Source organism: Rhineura floridana, chromosome 7 (assembly GCF_030035675.1).
Source record: "Rhineura floridana isolate rRhiFlo1 chromosome 7, rRhiFlo1.hap2, whole genome shotgun sequence".
NCBI classification, from domain to species: domain Eukaryota; kingdom Metazoa; phylum Chordata; class Lepidosauria; order Squamata; family Rhineuridae; genus Rhineura; species Rhineura floridana.
The window spans coordinates 45,951,360-45,971,503 of NC_084486.1; the positions used below are offsets into that span (position 1 = coordinate 45,951,360).

Consider the following 20,144-nt stretch of genomic DNA (forward strand, 5'->3'; position numbering starts at 1 on the left):
CGGAATCTGCGCTGCATGGGAAAGGTTAGTAGAAGAGGACCCCGATTTGACAAGTTGCCAAAATAGGCGATCTTGATTTGATGAGAGTGCTTTAAGTAGGCGTTGCCAAGACTGTTCTCCATGCTCTGCTTTTTTATTTTTTAAAAGGCTTCTATAAGTTGCCTTATTTGTTTTAAAGACGGAAAAGGTTTGTTGTGAGGAAAATTTCAAAAAAAGCAAAAATGAAGATTTAAGGTTTCTTTTTGCTGCTCTGCAATCCTGGTCGTACCATGAATGTGTATTGATCTTATTGATACGGCCCTTATTGTATCGAGTTAGGTAAGGTCTAAGATTAAGGAGAATGAATTGAAAGGCATTTATAGGGTCTTGAGTACCATCAAGAACTAACTGGCGTATTATTTGAAGTGTGATACTCTTAAACAGGGAATCACAGATGGATTTGGTCAGCACTGACCATGGAACTCTTTTCTCAACTATTTGAGTGGAATAAGAAAAGGAAGAGAGCGTATTTCGATTGATGCGAGATTTTAGCCTTAGGAGGAGAGGAAAATGGTCACTCTCGGTTCGGGGTTCTACTGTAAAGTCAGAAACACCATCTAGGATCTTATGGGACGCTAAGATGTAGTCAATGAGACTAGCTCCATGTACTGACCAATAGGTAAAAGCACCCATTGAGGAATCGAATTGGGAGCCATTTAGGATTTCCAGAGAATGTAACGCAGTTAATTCAATTAGCTTTAAACCCTGAGTGTTTGACTTTATATCTTGCAAGCTTTTATGCTGGTAAGTATCCCGTGTTAATGGATCGTGATTAGTGGAGACTGAATTATAAGGCCAGGAATTGCCTATTCTGGCATTCAAATCCCCACATATGAGCATTCTGTCATTTGGAAACTTAGTCTCCAAGTGGGATATAGTTTCTTCCATCTTGTCCCATAGATTAAGAGCATCAACGACTGTATTTATGCTAGGTGGAAAATAAGCATTGATGCATATCAGGGGCTCAGTCCATGGGCCCTTTATCCTAAGGACTAAAATGTTATTAGGAAGAGATGATGGGATTGTATCAATCAATAGGTTCCATGACTTTGAAATGAAGTTTGTAAGACCCCCACTAGGACGACCCTTTGCTGAAGATTATTTTGCCGGGGTAAAAAAAGAGAAATAGCCATGCAAATTCATGGTTAACGGAAACAATGCCCATGTTTCCTGCAGGCACACAATTGTAAAGGAATTTAAAAATTCAATAAAGTCTTTGTCCTGACATTTGTTCTCCCAGCCATTTATATTCCAGGATAAGATGGTAAGAGGTCATGTATAGTGAATCTCATCAAAAGGACAAGAGGGCGCTATGCACCCATTTTTCGTTGGAGATATTGTGGAGGTTATTACTAGAGGTACTGCTATTTTAGAGATCGCCTGAGATTAAATAGATTATCCGGGATGAGGTCTTCCACCAAAGGGGAGGAGAAGACTTTATCTGTTAAGTTCTTGTCGTTGTCACAATATCTCTTTTGGTTATCAGTAGGGTTTGGTTTTAAAATCTGTATGATTGGTTCTAAGGGGGCACAATATTTAGGACATTCTTTTGTGAAATGGGGGGAACAATGTGATTTAAGGGAAATAAGGTGGATTTTTAGGCGATCTAATCTGTCCAGAATCTCATTCTGTTCTGTTTCGGGTAGGGAACTAAAAGAGCCAATAAGTAGAAGCTCTTCTGAAGTAAAAGAATTAGCGGAAACTTGTGGTTGCAGAACTATTTTGTGCGGTACTTCTGTGTCATCCCTGTACGAGGTATGGTTAAAGACAAATCAATTAAATTTTCATCAAACGATATGGGGGACAGCTGTAATTGCGATGTTACTCTAGTTTGGAAATGAGTAAAACATATGGCTTCCAGATAAAAGACACATACAATTAAAAACCTATCAAAAATAAAAGCATATAATACATAAATGAATAAGTATAAACAAATATAATTAAAAAATGAACTCTAGTTTAAAATAGCATATTAAGCAGATTATGAATACTTTAAAAAATAAACTGTTATCTGTTCACTTCTTCTATTAGAACTACAACCATGATGACACCTGTGGAATAACATGGTGCTGCCAGTGAGCCATACAAACCTTGGAAGGGTATTATCCTGGAGGCTACTTTTTATAATGAATGAATGGATACTGTAATAAGCTACCTTTTGCCAAATGCTTGCATTGATGAGACCTGACAAATGTAACTGTGCATGTTAGGGTGTTTTTTTACAAATTCATTGAGGGATGATTAATTTGTTCATGTTAACTATAGACACTTCAAGTTTAAACAAATAAACATTCCTTTCCCCCTACATTAATTGACCTCCTACCAGAGAATCAGCTCCAGTGGCTACGATGGCTGTGTGTACATACCAGGAATGGAAAGATCTCAGTTTCCGTTCTTTGTTTCTCACTTTTCCAATCTTAAATCCAGTCCTCCACATTTCTGTAAAAAGTTGCAAATTTTTAAATAAAAAAACCTCATGAAAATTCTCCAGCATTTTAGTGGGTATGTCTTCTGATAAACACATTTTTGTAGGTAGTTTGACTAATGTACACATTTTTGCAAGCAATTTCTCATCATATAATGCATTTTTGTATGTTATTTTCACCCATAGATGCATTTTATGCACACTTTCTCCAATCATATGCATTTTTGTAATCATTGGTTAGCAAACAGCATTGCAAAATTAAAATGAGTGCAAATTTCAAAGGATGGCTGTGTTTTGGTTTTTCAGAAAGTGCAAATTTGATAGATTCAGGTCAGGGGTGTAGTCGTCCAGGGTCTCAGGTGGTCTTAGACCCCTTACTTTTTTAGGAGCAGGGTTCCTATGTCTCTAGCATCCTAGGAGCCAATCCGCATGAAAAGAGGATGTGCTGGCCACTGAGAAAAGTTTTCTAACATGCTTCTTTGTCCAATCAGAGTGAAAGGAGGTAAGTCAGTCACTGAGAAGACTCTCCTCAGTAGCTAGTACACTCCCATTTCATGCTTATTGGTTCCTAGGGATGTCTGTTGTGAAAGAAGTTATTAACAAGGACCTCATTCTCAACTCACCAGCAAAAAAAAAGATGAGAGGGGTGTGGCTATGACTGTCATGAAGGGATTCTGCACTTCTGAATTTGCCACTACACTACTGATTCAGGTTGAAATGCATACTTGAATCGAAGTTCTCACCCATCCCTAGTACATACCCATTTGTAGAACAAAGACGTAATTTTTCTCAGCATGGAATTGTACTCATCTTCCACACACTGCTTTCAATCCAGATAGATTCTAGATCCTGCCATCCACAAGGCTGAACGTAGTTACTGGATATGCATTTGAAATCTCTCCCCTTGATTTGGTTATCCATTGCTTTTCCTCCCTACACTTGCCCCAGGTCTATGAAGAAGGAAGTGGTATATGTCCACCCACAATATCATCGGGCAGGTGTGGACACACTCATTCTACACTACCCTGCAATTTGCAATGAGCTTAAACCAATTTGGCAAGAAGTACTTTTCAGGGGCAAAAGAAAAAATGCAATAGATCTAGTTTGTGTGTGGACTACATAAAAAAGCAAGTATTCAGTCTCCATTGATTCTAGAATAAAACACCATGTGTATGCAGACATTGTTCTAGCCACCACTATTTACAGTCACGGTATGAGCACACTAATTGCCTACAGCAAAGTGTTTCCACTGGCCATACCTGGAGGAGGAATGGATTGATCTGCCAATCAGTTGTGAAATCTCTTGTAAGCATTTTTTCTTAAAAGCACTCAAGCTGATCCCACCAGGTTTTACAGAGAAGGGCAGGGCTTGACTAATGTCATGTGCTCCTGTTTTCAGAAAAGAGAGGTAGAGACGCACTGGAACTGGCAGAACAGTACATGCGTCTCTACCCTCAGTGAGGTGACTTTTCTCACTGCAGTGGGGAACAGGATTTCAAAGAAGCTTAGCCAGCAAAAATACTGCCTAAGTGGTAGTTAGGGAAGGAATGGGGAGTTGCAGGAGGATTGGAGTATGCTGGAGTCGAAGGTCACATGATCAAAAAGATAATTCAGTGCCCCAGAGATACATCTATACATATGAATCAGGACCCATATAAAGCAGGCTCAGTGGTTTGATGTGAATGTGGTGTCTCTAGCAGACAGTAATTTCCATAGTAGTGGTTGCACTTCTTCAATCTGCCACTATATGAGCATTACTGCAAAACTGATGGCTGTAGCAGTGGATAAGCCAGGTCGTCCCACATGACTGCATCATGAAGATGCACTGCATGTAGGAGAATTTGGCCACATGCAGGATTCTGGTCTTATTCTACCATTCTGGGAAGTGGTAAATGTTTCCCAAACCTTTACATTCTTACCTCTTCAAGTATGCCTTCAGCTACACTGTTGCTGCAGGCACATGAACCAGGATGCTTGATATGTGGGTTAGGTCAAGAGTGGCCAACCTCTGCCAAAAGTGTCACGAGATTCTTTTGGAGGGGACCTGCTGTTTCAAGCTATTGACTATTTGAAATATTTTAATAATGATAATTAATACTGAATGATAGCAATGGTTAGAAGTTACTGCACATATTTTTTAATTAAATAAATGAAAAACAAATAGCTCAGGCTAAAGTTTGCCAGGTACTTGCAAAAGGGGCCAGGTTCAATCCCTGGTGTCAGAATGCAGGACTGGGAAAGAGTCCTTGCTTGACACCCTGAAGAGCAGCTGCCAGTCAGTACTGGGCTAGATTGACCAATGGTCTGGCTTCCTCCGTTAAACGAGACCCTTGGCCTTCTTATAGCATTGAGTCAGCCTTCTGTGTCAAAGCAAAGCCACACCAAAATATGGGGGAGCTGCACTGTGCAAAGAACACAGTGTGTGTCAGAGTGGCAACATTTTATTATCAGGTGTTCTTGGCTTTTGGGCAGGAGAGCACACGTGCCCTCCAAAAAGAAAAGTACAGAAAGCTGCTTTAAACTGAGCCAGTCAATTGGTCCATGTAGCGTAGTAATATCTACACTGACTGGCAGCAGCTGTCCCGGATTTCAGGCAAGTGGTTTTCCCGCCCTACCTGCCAGGCATTGATCTTGGGACCTAAGTACTCTAAATACTAGTGAGCTACTGCTGTTCCTGTCGTTAGTCTGAGGTAACCATCAGGCTACCAGCTTCTGGCTGAGGCAGCCTCCGGCCCATTCGATCTAGGCGGGGAAGGACAGCGAGGTGATGCTGCGCTCGCTCGCTCAGTGCTGTTCCACTCTACCCGGCCTTTCATTACATTTCCCTCGAGGTGGCGGCGGCTGCCTTTTTGCCCCACCCACGTGGCGTTAATGTGAGCGCGCGCGCGGCCTCAGCCCGCTGTCTTGCTGAGGGGAGAAACGAAAGCTTCCCTTAGCGACTGGAGCCCTCGGTGGGCTGGCGGCATTTTGGTGGAGAGCGCGGCTCGCGTGAAGAGATATTAGCCCGCGCCGCCCCCCACCGGCTTGTCGCATATTAGGCGAGGCGAGCAGCGTGTGGTTGCTGCTGGGCCAAGTTCGGCCCTCTCATTGTTTGTTCTTGTGGCGGCAGCAGCAGCCGCTGCAGCCGCTAGTTCAAGCAAAAGCCCCCCAGCGGGCAGCCTCCCCGCATCGACGCCACTTCAGGCAGCCCGTGCAGGAATGGCTTTATGGTAAGCGTGGCTCAGAGCACTGCCGCCCTTTCTTTGTATCTCTTTTCTGGGTGTGTGAGAGAAACAGGGTTGGCTTTGCTGCATAGAGATGCCGTCTTGAGGAATGGGGATGGAACAGGACATATGGAACAACACCCAGTGGGCGGCTTCCTCCTTCGTGTCCTGTTGAGTTTGTGCGCATCCTAAAACCATCTGCCCCCCCCAATTGCTGGAGGCAGGGTGCTATGCTCTAGGGACCTTTTTTGTGTTTTGTAAGGGGCAGAACAAACTGCGTTTTAGAGCGTGCACGGCGAGGGCAGGCAGAAACCTTTTTTAAAAAAATTCCCTAAATTCTGGGATTGGTGCAGCAGCCAGATCATAAAAGACCAGGCGTCTGAAGCCAGGGAAACAAGATGTGCTCTCTGGCTGCGGCAAGTATTTCCCTTGCCATTATGTTATCTTTCTTAGAGTATTGCTACTTGGAAACGAGCTGTGAGGGAAAGGTGCTGTTGGGTTTTGTGATCTAGAAAACGAGACAGAACGCAAGCTGCTCTGCAGTTGTTGTTGCCAGATGCCATTTGTATTTAAAGTGATATTGCTCCTTGGAAGGCAGTATTCATTTCAGAAACAACATTATGGATCTCTTTCTCTTTTTCTCCGTCCCCGCCCCGCTTTTCAAAACAGCGCAGCTGCGTAGAACAGGCTCCTCCACAAATCCCTTGATTGTCCCACTGGGCAAATCCAGCCATATAAGGATTTGCTATCCCTTGCCTGAACTAATAAGTGGTACTTGTACTGGCGATTTACTGTATCTCAGTTCTTCATTTTCAGGGGTGCTGTTTTCTCTTTGCCTGCCTTCAGCAGTTTCACAGCTGTGTTATTGATCTCAAAAGGACTTGTAGTTTGCATCAAGAATGGCCTTGAATGCAATGCAAACGTATTTTTAAGCAGAAAACAGTCAAGATAATAAATATAGTTGCACCAAGAAGATAAGCTTTTCTTCTCTTGTGAGTGTAGAATAAGGCCCTCATAATTTATCATGGTGTTAGATTTTGCTGCTGTATTTTGTTATATGGTGCTTTATTTTGGGAATATTAAAATCAGGATTAACACCAGATTCAATTCTCAGTTAGTTACAACTGTAAATTGAAGAGCGATATGCACTGAAAACTTTACAGTATAAAGAGTACATTTTGGCCTGGTAATTCCTCTTGTTCTAATAGTCACTTTTGAAATGGTATGTATAAATAGCATTGTCAGAATGCAAAAAATAAATGTCTGAAGAAAGTAAGGAAGGAGTAACAATTTTGTGTAATGGCACTGTCTAGAATCTTGGATTGTCCTCGGATAGATAAACATTAACCTAAACCAAGCCCTAGATTGCAATTAATATAAATATGCCTAGTAAATTTATAAGTGATTTCATTTTAAAATACTACATAAAATTGTAGCATTTCTGGACAGGATCCCACAAAGCAGGATAAGTCACATGATTAGTGATTAATGAGACTGATATGAATGTAAGAGTGAATCAGTTCTTGAGGCAGATCATCACTTGAGGAATTCAGAAGCCCAAGTTGATTGATGCCATGAAATCCTAGGCCGCAAAGGATGTTGCCAGGCAGCTACAGTTACAGAAGTCATAAGCTTCTGTTATAGTGATAAAAGCGTTTCCTTTAAATAATTATATATATAGGGTTTGTTTTGTTTGTTGTTGTCACCTATTTCATTAGATATATAAAGCTGAATGTTTTAACTGTATTAGTTTATTTTCAATAAATATGCTTATGTTCAGTGCTTTAAGATTATAACAAAATTATATTCCAGTTCTAAATGTGTTCACCCAAAACATAACCTTATTTCATTGGGGCCTGGGGCCAATTCACACAGTGAATCAGTGTATTTGAGAATATGAGTTTAGTGAATTTGATGGAGTTTAGGATGTGACGGAAGGCTGAGTCACACAACCCCCTCGGCATGCTGCCATTCCTAGAAAATACTCAGCCTGTAGTGGATTAGCTAGTGAGAGATATGTGACTGCTGCAGGCATGTGCTAAATTCAGCACAGACAGACATTTAGCATGTCACTACAATCGGAAGCAACTTTGCACTGTTGCAATAATATACGCATAGTACTCAGTTTGCTGGTGGCAATAGCACAGCATCTTCTCCCTAGCCTGGTGACTTGTCCCATTGATTTCAGTGGAACTTAAATGTAGCTATCTGTGTCTGGATTGGGTCTATTTTCTAACTGGCTATAGAAAACCTTTAATCTACTAAATGGTAGATGACAGAATTAATTCTGGATTTATCACATATATTTCCAATTTAGCAAGGGTGGTACAATGTATGCATTCTCTGCTGGATTGAAATCATGCATACAAAGTAATGCATTATGCATCTTTCCTGACTTTTGATTTCTGCATTTAGTACTCCAGGGCTGTGTATAATTCTTGACATTGGATTAGCAACTATACAAAGCATGGAACGTTCATTTGAAGGAGGTGGGCAGAATTCATCTTCTCTTTACTTCCTGTGTTACCCATTATGAGGAAGAGGAACTGGGATTTAGGCCTCCAAACCCTTCTGAGCAGGTGATCTGTGCTAGCAAGTGTTACAGTTTGACCATCTGTTGGGTGGTTAGTTACATGCAAAAATGGGCAACAGTGCATGGGAAAGATGCTGCAGAACATGCATGTATCTAGGCAGCGGTTACATGGTGAACTTGGTTTAAAAAATCTTGTGCATTTGAATGCTTCAATATGTGTTTAAGCTAACGCAAATAATTTATGCACTTAACTTTAATTAAAAAATTGAAAATACACATAAAGGCTACATTTGCATGTCAAACGAAACTAAACTAGGATAGGAACCTCTGGCCTAGAGGCCAAATATGGCTCACAAGGCCCCTCTATCTGGCCACACACCACACCTCACTGTCTCTGACTCATGCCTTCCTCAAGGGCTTTTGCCTGACTGGAATGTGTCCTTGAACTGTATAATGCACCTTGCTTGTGTGACTCGAGGAATGTTGCTGGAATTCTACTGTACAAAACTAGGAGTCGCATCTCTTACCCCACCCACTGTTTGCCTGTGGCTCTTGGAAGGTTGACCATGAGGGAACGTGTCCCTTGGACTAAAAAGCGTTTTTCATTCCAGTGCTAAACCATAGTATAGCTTGACATGCATGAGCAGGAATGAACCACAGTGAGCTTTGGACTTGCACACTCCCCACTCCTCAATCTTCTTCCCATCAGCCACAGGAATGGATTTGGAAACTTTTGTTTAACCATGGTTTGTCATGTTGGTCAGACCAGCAAAGTGTGGCTAACATTAACAATTGCTAGTTTCAACCCAACTTCACACATAGTTACTGAGGTTTGTTTAATCACAGCTAAGACAAACAATAGTCCCAGTCCAGACTGTACAGCAAGCTGAGGTTAAGCAAAAGCAAATGCTTCAGAACTTCTCCTCTTGGACACATGGAAGGAGAGGAGGTGGAATGTGCAAGGCCAAGGTTCACTGTGGCTTGTTACTGGTTGTGTGCATATATCATGCTAAGCTGTGGTTTAACACTGAGTTCACAAATCTTTTGGGGCGTGTGAGCACATTTTCAAGCCAGAAAAACTGTTGTGGGCCCCCCATACACACTGTAACCAAGCAACATAATTCTACTGTGACAGACAAGCCTAATTTGAGTGGGGGAACAGGGGAGGACCCTGTGGGCACCAGGGCAGGCTTCTGTGGGTGCATGTGTGCCCATGTGCACTATGTTGGTGGCCCCTGGTTTAACATGATGTACACAAAATGTCAGTAACTATTGGTAGCCAGTGTGTATTAGTACTGTAGTTAATAATGTTGGGTTTTGATCAGGGCTGTAGAGTCGCAGTCATGGAGTCGGAGTCGGAAGCAATTTTGGGTGGAGTCAGTCGGAGTCAGTAGAAATGTACCAACTCCGGCTTCAGAATAAATTTTGATTGACAAATTTTTTAAAATATAAATTCAAAATGTCAAAGAAGCTTCCCATGAAGTCAGCTGTAGTTGAGCATTTCACCATAACTCAAGATGGAAAACATTTTGTGTGTCAGTGTATGACACAGGACCCAGATGAAGACAAATGCTGTGATGCCAAGATCAGCGCATATTCAGGCAGCAATAAAAATGCTCCTATGAGAGCTTCCAATTTAAAAAGACATTTACAGCCCTTTCCAGGGCTGTGGAGTTGGAAGCAATTTTGGGTGGAGTCGGAGTCGGACAGTAGAAAAATAGAGGAGTCGGAGTCGAAGGTTTGGCATACCGACTCCACAGCCCTGGTTTTGATCAAGGAAATCTGGGTTCAAATTCTTGCTAAGCCATGCAGTGACATTGGGCCAGTCTCACTTTCTCAGTGTTACCTCATAGTGTTGTTGTGAGGACAAAATTATTTAAGTTTTGCATATGCTACCTCAGGCTTCTTAGAAGAAGGGTGGAATACAGTCTAATAAAGTAATTAGATTTTTTTTGATAGGCTGACAGCTAATGCATGTATATTTGGTGCACAAACTATAGAACTGAGTATAAACTGTTAACTTTAAAATGTGGGGTATTTTCCAAAAGAAATGCTACCTTTGTGTTGCGATTGAAAGAGGATGCAACATGCTTACCAATGCTTCATTGTTAAAATCCCATTGTTCACACAAGTTGTATTGGAGGACACTCCAGTCTAGCTATTAGCAGATTAGGAGCACACTGAGCATAATGGGATTCTAGAATAATCATGCTAATTGACCCTAATGAAGTTTGTAGCAAAGAAGTATATAAAAATAAACTCTTCTATATCAGCTGAAGGTTGCTTTCCTTTTATGCGTTTATTCTGACTGGTTAAATATTAGTGGAATATTTTCTGCAAGTTTGCTCCTGACTGCTTTGCTGCAATTTGCTCCTGACTGCTCAGGACTAGGAGGAAGCAACCCTACTTCTGTCATTTCCAAAACCTTTTTAAATTTCATTGTGGTGCCAAGCTGCCATCTACATAGTGGCATTCCTCACTTCATGGAATATTTGACAATATTTGACCACATTCTAATAATAGGCAGTCAGCTGACAATATCTGATCAGTCAATTGATCAAAGTGACAATTCTGTAAGTAAACAAGACTGACCAGTCTTATTGTGTTTGGTCCTTGTTTAGACTTCATCTATTCATAAATCAGACTGATTAGGAAGACATAGTTACCACTCTGAGTAATGGCTGTCATTGCAACCCAAACTTGCAATGAAGTGAAGCAGAGTATACTGGAGAAGGTATAAGGAGAGTGCAGCTAACAATCAGGTTTGATAAAGTAAATTGAGAAAATAAATGTGTCCATCATCAAGGGCTACATTGGAACTTTCATGTTCCAGAATGCTAATACTAATTTGTGTATTCTGGTTAGGACTGGAGAGGTGGCCAATTGACCAATCAAATTTTGTCAATTGAGCAGTTAATTAGCTGCAGTCAATTACTTCAGGAAAATAATGTCCTTGTTCTGGTGACAGCCTATCTTTTAATTGTATATTTTTGTTTTATAACAGTGGAAGGAATAAAGCAGAGCTTGGGACGTAATTAGATACAAATACCAAATTATTTGTAACATTACTTTTTTGAGGAACAAGTGGGTAATTCCTTTACATTTTGATTGTAATAGAATGAGGAGTAATTTTATTACTATTGAAGAGTAAGTGTAATGTTTCCAGCATTACTTTGGGTCATCACTGAGGGGGGCAGGGAAGTTTTCTGCTCCTCTGATTTGTAGATGAAAATCATGTGCCTCAAACTGGGCTTCTGTGCAGCATTGATCTTCCCTTGTGCTCCATGGGTGGGTATAGTAATTGTAGTAATTACTTTTGAGTAATGGTAAAGTAATCAATTCCTTTCAGAACAATTGTAACAGTAATTGTAATTTACTCCTTTTTTAAAGTAATCTTCCAAGCTCTGGAGTAAAGGCTGTATTTCTGAGCCTTGCAAAAGTCCGGTCTGATAAGCACATGCTGCTCACATAAGCACACACAGAACTTCCTCTGTAACTCTTTCTAAATAGTTCTGTTCTTTTGCTCCCCAGTTAAACCACATGACCTAGCTCAAGGGTGGCTAACTGGGCCTAGGGCTGCATTCATCCTTGACTCATCCTCCAGGGGCTATGTGCCAGCAGTGGGTATGGAGGAAAATTTGTGTGGCTGCTCTACATTCTCACATGCAAGCTCTTATGTGCACATACACAGGCAGACAGCCCTCGTCCTCAGCTGATCCATAGAAGCTGATGATGGGGAGTGGGGTGATTTGCAGCTGCATCGAGGTTCTGGGCTCTGCCTACCCCAGCGCTGTTTTTACTCTTTTTCTTTTTGCTAGTTGCCAAACCCAGTAGAGTCTTGGGAGAGCCAGAAACATTTGCTTTGGGTGGGGTCAGATAAGTCCTCTCCGAAACGGGATTAGCCACTTCTGGCCTAGCTTCTCCAGCTAGATGGGTACTGTAGTGTCAGCATCTTTGATCAGCTACAGTGATGTAGTTTGGTAGGGATCAACACTCACAAGCAGTTTTACATAAGCCACAAGTTCTCTGAAATCAGTAGACTATCACAGAGTCCACTACATTTGATGTGAGAAGGTTTTCTTGTGATCCAAAATTGTAAAACTTCTGAGGAAGAACGGATTGTGGAGCATTCTAGAAGGCAGCACTTTTATAAGTATAATTACAATTTTTCCTTGTTACTATCCGTGGCGCAGAGTGGTAAGCGGCGGTAACGCAGCTGAAGCTCTGCTCACTGCCAGAGTTCGATTCCGATGGAAGGAGGAAGTCGAATCTCCGGTAAAAGGGGTCGAGGTCCACTCAGCCTTCCATCTGTCCGTGGTCGGTAAAATGAGTACCCGGCCTATGCTGGGGGGTAAAGAAAGGCTGGGGAAGGAACTGGCAATCTCACCCCATATATACAGTCTGCCTAGTAAACGTCGCAAGACGTCACCCTAAGAGTCGGAAATGACTCGCACTACAAGTGTGGGGACACCTTTACCTTTACCTTTTTATTCTTAAAAAAAGTAATGCTCTGAATCCCTGACTACAATTTGACCAATATTTTGACCAAATTCTGTTTTTCCCCTAAATGATGGCAAAAGAGTCAGCCTCTTGTAGGACAATAGGACATAAGAGATCTTCTGTTTTCCTAATAGGGGGTGAATTTACTATAAGAGATCACTGTGGAACACTCTTCACCTGCTCAGCCTTTTCTCCGCTGTCAGATTATTTGGACCCTGGTTGTTCAGTATTTTTATTATTTTGATGGAAGATGGTGCACAGTGAGATAACTGGATGATGTTAGTTGTGTGATGGCAGAATGACTTTAATTGTTAATTGCTTTTGAAAATAATGTGCCAATTTATAGACACAGATGTTTTCTGTTTAGAAGAGATGATGTAAATAAATTTTACTGGAATTATTGTTGCACATCCTATAAATAGCCTATCTTCAACTCAGTTTTCTAAAGCTAGCTAGGCAGTCAGTCCAAGTTTCATTGAAATGAAAGGGACTGATTGCTGGAGTTGGTAAGATACTCAGTTTCGATTAAAAGATGATAGAAGGTGGATGCTTATTAAAATGATTTTTCAGAAACTTTTGCCCAGTTCTACTGTGCCATGTTACCCTGATCCTGCCGTATGCTATTTTGACAAATAAGAATGTCAGTTCACGTGCCAGGATATCTTTGACTCCACAAAGTATAACGGATGTCACTGAGATTGCATCATCAGCATACCAAAACATGACAGCACAGTAACATGGCTTGTTAGTACTATACTGATAATAGCCAATACCACTGCATACAGCAAAGCAACAGAATTTTCAAACCCACCTTTCAAAATCTTGGGAAGATGATTAAAGCATATGCTAATTGTTCAGTTGGAATCAACCTTTAATAACCAAATGCTAATGAATGTTGTTCACAGCTCCTAGGTGAGATTGTTAGTTAATGGGTCATGGTAGTTGGTAAAAAGAGACGGGATCTGAGGGAGAGAGAAGTTGTGAGTGGAAGGCTGGAAGAATCCTGGAGTGTAGGGTGCCTCTTTCCAGGGATTTGGTGAGGCATACCAGACATTGCCTCTTAGGCGTGCATAATTGCTCTATTGCATAAACCAAGTGTTACAAATGTGTCAGTCTTCAGCACTGTCCGCCAAAGGAAACCAACACTGGGTAGTGCTATCCCTGGAATCTTTCACCTCTTGAAGTTGGAAATATGTAACGGTATCAGTCTGTTACACATATAGCCTCACTCATAGATCATAGTCCAAGTGAACTGATGTCCTTGATAGAAAAAAGATGACCACAACATTTGCACATTCTTATTTTTAGTGGCTTAAGGTATCTATAAATAGCATTCCCCCTTCCCTCTTCAGCTTACTACTTTCTACTTCTTGTGCTTTGGTTCCCAGTGCCTGATTTAGTCACTTCTCTAAATCTGCTGGGGTACAGGTGGCAGAACAAGTGAGGCTTGAAGATGTGGCTTTTGACATTTGTTGTTTCTTTTTCAAATCCTGCATTGCCTTCAAAGAGTTTGAGTGGGGATGAGGGGTGCTCGTTTGCAAAATCAAGCTTCAGTAGTTATGATCCCATGCTTGACATTCAGAGAGAATGACCCTGGTCTATATGAAAAAGGAATTTAAGGGCTTTTCTGCTGATTTTAGGTAGTGTGGATCAGGTACAGATTACATGTTTCAGTAGACCTGTGAATTGCACCACCAGAGGCAGAAAGCCCTTCTGTTCTTATATAATGAAAGGGATATGTCAACATAAGAAATAATTCTTTTCTATGTGGCCTACAATTTACTTATCTACTCTATGCAATAAAACTTAGAACTTGCCATCGTGGCATTGCCACATAATTGTGTAAAGTGAGGTACAGTTGTCTTGCTTTCTTTAATGTACAACCTTATGGCTTCTGGGAAGGTTTGGGGGCATTCCAGGAGATGGCTTAGATCAAATACCATCCCAGTCCCCTGATCAAACACCATCCCAGTCCCCTGACATGGCCCCAAAACTAGGGAAAGATTTAGACCAGCTCAGGAGCTGATCTAAATATCTCATGATAATTTCCCTCATATTGCCCCCAGAAGGTTTAAAGGTGGGGAGGGAAAAGGGTATAGGAGTCCAAGAATGCCCCTTCAACTTAACCCTTGCCATGCTAGTGAGAATCCATAAGGGCTTGGACTGAAACAGTTAAACAATTTTTGTCTCCTGCCATTTTAGGATTGCAGCTTTAATATATCTGTTATTGAAATATGGCAAATTGTTAGCAATGTTGTTATTCTGTTTACAAATGATTTCTGTGCATTTTCCCCATGTGCTGTAAAATATAACCTTTTGTGTGTGTAAGGGCTCATCTACATGGGAGCATTTCTTCATAGGAAATACACTTCTTTAACCATCATTTTTCATTTGCATTGTCCACAGTGTCTGCTCAGTGTTAGCTGCCAATCACTTTTTCCTTGTGGCCCTGCCCTCTAATTATACATTTCCACTCCCTCTGGTTGCTAGGTGACCAAGCATGCTCAGTCTGTTCTACCAGCTGCAGTAGGTTCCTTTTTTTAAAAAAAAACCCAGAAGTGTGAATATCTGTGTTTTCCTGTAGGATACAGCTGAAATACAAATCTTTGTGTGATCAGTGTTATGCTTTTGCACACAAATTAGGGGGAAAATAAAATAAAGGTACTGTTTGCAGCAACATTAAAAGGCCCAGCAGAATGGAGGAGAGCAGCTGGAAGTTGGTTGTCAGCCTACAGGAAATAAAATGAACAATGGGAGGAGATGGGAGTGGGCATGGAAAAGGGAACGATTGACACACCCACCTAAAAGCATTGGAGCAAAGCATCTATAAGCACTCGAGAAAGTGAGTGAAGACTTTTTTCTTCCCTTTTCGTATTATCAGTGGATTGGGTTAGTATGGATTTACAGGGGGGAAACTGCACAATAGCTTCTGTTTGCGGGTAATGTCATGTGAACCATGCAAATGTAAAGGAGATGTGAATAGCACCAAACATACAGTAAACCACTGTGTAGATGAGCCCTAAGTTGATGGGGAGCAAGTGCAATTTAAACTATTGGTGTGCTATAGGTTTATGAGCACAGCCAGTTTTGTAGAAAGTCATTTCTGTATTATACATGATAAGGGAGGCCATTTCAGGTTTGTGCCAAATACTTTAGGCTAGCCCAGAATAATCATCTATGGAAAAGTTTGATATTTCCATAGGCAAATATTGCTTACTAACAGTTGATTACAGGATATGAGTATCATCAGTATATTTTTTTGGAATGTCCTCATTTGTTCATGAGATGGATGAGACTTCTATTGCTAGTGAGCATTATTTCTTTTTCCTGTTCTGTTTTTGTGGCTAGATGGAAGGACTGGAAAGAAACAGTAAGCTTGGTTTGCAGAAACAAAGTGTCATGGAACAACCATTCACTGTAAGTTCTTTGGTAAGTGCTGAGGGCTCATGCTTCATAATGCATGCAAAGCTGCTTATCAGACAACACCAGTACATCTGCTTGAATGGTGAGGATATTGGCTTGAACTCAGGTTTTAGTAAAGCAAGAATTCCACGCTGAAAATAAGGTCTGGAACATATTGTCCAGCTTTCCAAAATCTAATGAGTCTGCACAAAGAATAAAGGTAACTTTCTGTCAATAGTGCTCATTATCATCATTCTGGCCCATAACCTTTACCTTTTTCTGATAATTATTCAGCCATACTATAGTCAGCATGGATTTATTGCATTCCGCAGTGTTAAATTGAAAATACCCCCATGCCATTCTGATGCTTCCCATAAGCTCATTTCAAAACATAATCTGACAAAACTTAGAAACTCAGAAACGCTTGCTTAACAACCCTCTAAATTTTCGTGGTGATACACAAAACAGTCAGAGAGAATCAAGAGTTCAGAGTGTAAAAAGAGAGAAAAACCAGACCCCTTTTGGACTTTTTTCTGTCAGAGTTCTCATAATCTGTTGAAATTCATTAAAAAGCCATGTTCACAGAGTACCTGTAATTCTATTACCTACCTTGCCCCATACTCTGACGTTCATCTTCTGCAGTTTAAAAGCTGAAAGAATGCCTGGCTGATTTTCAATTAATTTAAGAAATTTTACATTGAACTGAATGATAATGTGGGGCACACTCAGTAAGAACCAACTGTTAGTGTTCTAAAAGCCAGACTCACAGCTGCTGGGTTTGCCTAATCAGGGGGCCACAGCAGGCTTTGATTTCACTTCAGACAATCATGGCTTCTCCCAAAGAATCCTGGAAAGTGTAGTTTGTGAAGGGTGCTGAGAGGAGACTTCTGTTCCCCTGACAGGCCTCCAGTGGCCAGAGTGGTTTAACAGTCAGCCCTCTGATTGAAGCTGTGTGAGGGGAACAGGGCATCTCCTAGCAGCTCTCAGCACCCTTCACTAACTGCACTTCCCAGTGAAGAAACCATGACTGTCTAAAGTGAAATAAAGATCTGGTGTGGATGTGGCCAGGGACAGCTTTTGTTTAAATTTGGGTGAGAGGCTACATTTGCCTGCTGTAGAATAAAAAGGTGGGGGAAATGCTGAAAAAGTATGATACTGTTCACAATGTTTTCCTTTTGGAAAGGAAAGGGGATTTCCCTCTGCCCAGTGCCCATCCATCCAATCCCCTCCCCAGGTCAGTTTCACCTATCCTAAGCATGATTGCACAGGAGTAAATCCAACTGAACAAATTATGGAAAGATCTTGATGACGAGGTGCGCCTGGCGCCAACACTGTTATCTTTTTGGCGCCAGGTCAAGACTTTCCTCTTCTCCCAGGCATTTTAGCATGTGTTTTAAATTGTATTTTAAATTGTTTTTAAAAGATGTGTTTTTTTATTTATATATTTGTTTTAATGATTTTAGTTGCTGTAATCCACCCAGAGAGCTTCGGCTATGGGGTGGTATATAAGTACAATAAATAAATAAAACTCAAAAAGCATGCAAATGATCAAACCTACCCTCCCCTCCTTCTCCATCCTATCCCCTCTCTCTTCCCTCCCCATTCCCTTCCAATCCCCTCCTCCCCCTCCTCCTTCCCCATAGTCAGTTTTACCTATCCTAAGCATGATTGCACGAGAGTAAATCCCATTGAACTCAATAAGCATGCAAATGATCAAACCTACCCTCCCCTGCCCCTTCCTTTGCCCCTCCCCCTCCAATTCCCCTTCCTCTATGGTACCTATAGCCGACAGATATTTCTATCACACTTTAAAAAGCAGGGAAATTGGGCAGCTATAGTGAATGCACCAGGGGAGCAGGAGACCTGACCTCCTCTCTGAGATACTGTACTGGCCTACAAATTTATCAAAATGCAAAGACAATTTGGTTGGTCTTTCACAGTCCAATCCACTTCCTGTGTAGCTTGGAAAATTTGGTGACGTGCCTCTGAACATATGGTGAGTGGTGGCAACACTTGCCATCTCCAAAGATGGAGAATTACATTTTTCTATGCTTGTTGGTGTTCTTCTGACTTTGCTTCTTTACTGTTATTACTGTTTCTACAGAGAATCTAACGTAGAAAATTATATTTCTCTCATTATTCATCCTAGAAATCTGTGTCAACTTTATTTTTCAAAGCCTTATTATTGGTTGATGTCATATGATGGTGAAGATAGCCTTTTTGTTTCAAACTGGAGGTTATGCTCTATTTCAGGTGCATTAACAGTTGAATCTGCAACTGCAGTTTGATGTAAAATCAGAGTGATTACAATATGTTGCTACTTCAACAATGACTCTAGCTATTGGAAAAAAACAAACTTGACCTGCCCGAGATGCATGTTTTCAGCCTGCTATGCTTAAACTACTCCACTTAAGGAAAGGTGGGCATTTTCTATTAAAGACATAGAGCACACCTAGAATTTTGCTAGAATATATTTCACCTCCCACAGTTTTATCTTTGGAAATTGAGACACTCCTCGTGTCCATTGGAAACTATTCTGCAGAACAGTCAGTGCCATTATTCCACAATTGTTTTTTGAGCTTTTTTTTAGTGTTGCAAAGTGTTGCTGTATTTCACATATTCACAGAAACAGAATGCTGCTTGTAGGGGCAAGGACATTCTCAGCAGGGTAGCATTATGCTACATAGTTGTAGTTTGCTACAGAATCATACTCAAAGAGTGCTTATCAATGGTTCCTTCTCAAACTGGGGGGAAAGTAATGAGCAGGGTACCACAGGGTTTGGGCCCAGTGCTCTTCAACATTTTTATTAATGACTTGGATGAGGAGGTGGAGGGAATGCTTATCATATTTGCAGATGATGCAAAATTGGGAGGGATAGCTAATACCCTGGCGGACAAACAAAATTCAAAGTTATCTTGATAGGTTGGAGCATTGGTCTGAAAACAACAGAATGAAATTTAACAGGGATAAGTGTAAAGTTCTACATCTAAGAAAAAGAAACCAAATGCACAGTTATAAGATGGGGGAGAGTTGGCTCAGCAATACTACATGCGAGAAGGGTCTTGGAATTGTTGATCACAAGCTGAATATGAGTCATCCGTGTGATGTAGCTGCAAAAAGGGCAAATGCTATTTTAGGCTGTGTTAACTGAAATATATTTTCCAAATTGCGTGAAGTACTATTCTCCTCTATTCGGCACTGGTTAGGCCTCATCTTGAGTACTGCGTCCATTTCTGCACACTGCACTTTAAAAAGGATGCAGACGTACTGGAAAAGGTTCAGAGGAGGGCAGCGAGAATGATCTGGGGCATGGAAACAAAGCCTTATGAGGAGAGACTGAAAGAATTGGGCATTTTTAGCCTTGAGAAGAGATGTTGAGGGGAGATGCAATAGCACTCTTCAAGTCCTTGGAAGGTTGTCACACAGAGGAGGGCCAGGATCTCTTCTCGATCATTCCAGAGTGCAGGACATCGAATAATAGGCCGAAGTTATAGGAAGCCAGATTTTGACTGAACATCAGGAGAAACTACCTGACTGTTAAACAATGGAACGAATTACCTAAGGAAGGTGGTTGGCTCTCAAACACTGGAGGCATTCAAGAGGCAACTGGACAGTCACCTGTTGGGTGTGCTTTAAGTTGGATTTCTGCATTGAGCAGGGGTTGGACTCGATGGCCTTATAGGCTCCTTCCAACTCTACGATTCTATGATTTTTTCATCATGCACTTACATTGCTAGATGTTGTCAGGGAAGAGAGGAGGGCAGAGACACATGGTTGCTGTTTTCTGCAGTGCTCATTCTTCCTCACTCTGTCTTGGTTTCAAATAGAATCAGATTTCAATCCTCCTGTATTACTTTCCTCTCTATAAAACAGGAGCAACGGAGTGGCTAAGATTGGTTTTAAAAGTGAGCTGAAAGGTTTATGATTCTCATTTGCGTAAATACAATGTGAAAGAAACAAAACAACAATGAAATGTAACATAATGGGCATAAAGAACACCTCACTACTCATCAGTAGCAAAACAGGATTGGGAAAATTGTG

General features: G+C 41.2%; 1 protein-coding gene across 9 annotated transcripts in view; it reads left to right on the top strand.

The window, feature by feature from the left end:
* Positions 1–5,158: 5,158 nt before the first annotated feature.
* STAMBPL1 (STAM binding protein like 1) overlaps positions 5,159–20,144 on the top strand; it is a 34,040-nt gene continuing 19,054 nt past the window's right edge. The window contains exons 1-2 of one of the 9 annotated variants that reach the window (XM_061635422.1): positions 5,159–5,673; positions 16,049–16,129. In XM_061635422.1, the coding sequence (XP_061491406.1) occupies positions 5,671–5,673; positions 16,049–16,129 (84 nt within the window). In that variant the 5' untranslated portion in view covers positions 5,159–5,670. Of the gene's footprint in view, positions 5,674–16,048; positions 16,130–20,144 lie in introns of those variants that run through there. The other 8 variants (XM_061635419.1, XR_009763972.1, XM_061635418.1 and 5 more) reach the window with 8 other exon arrangements.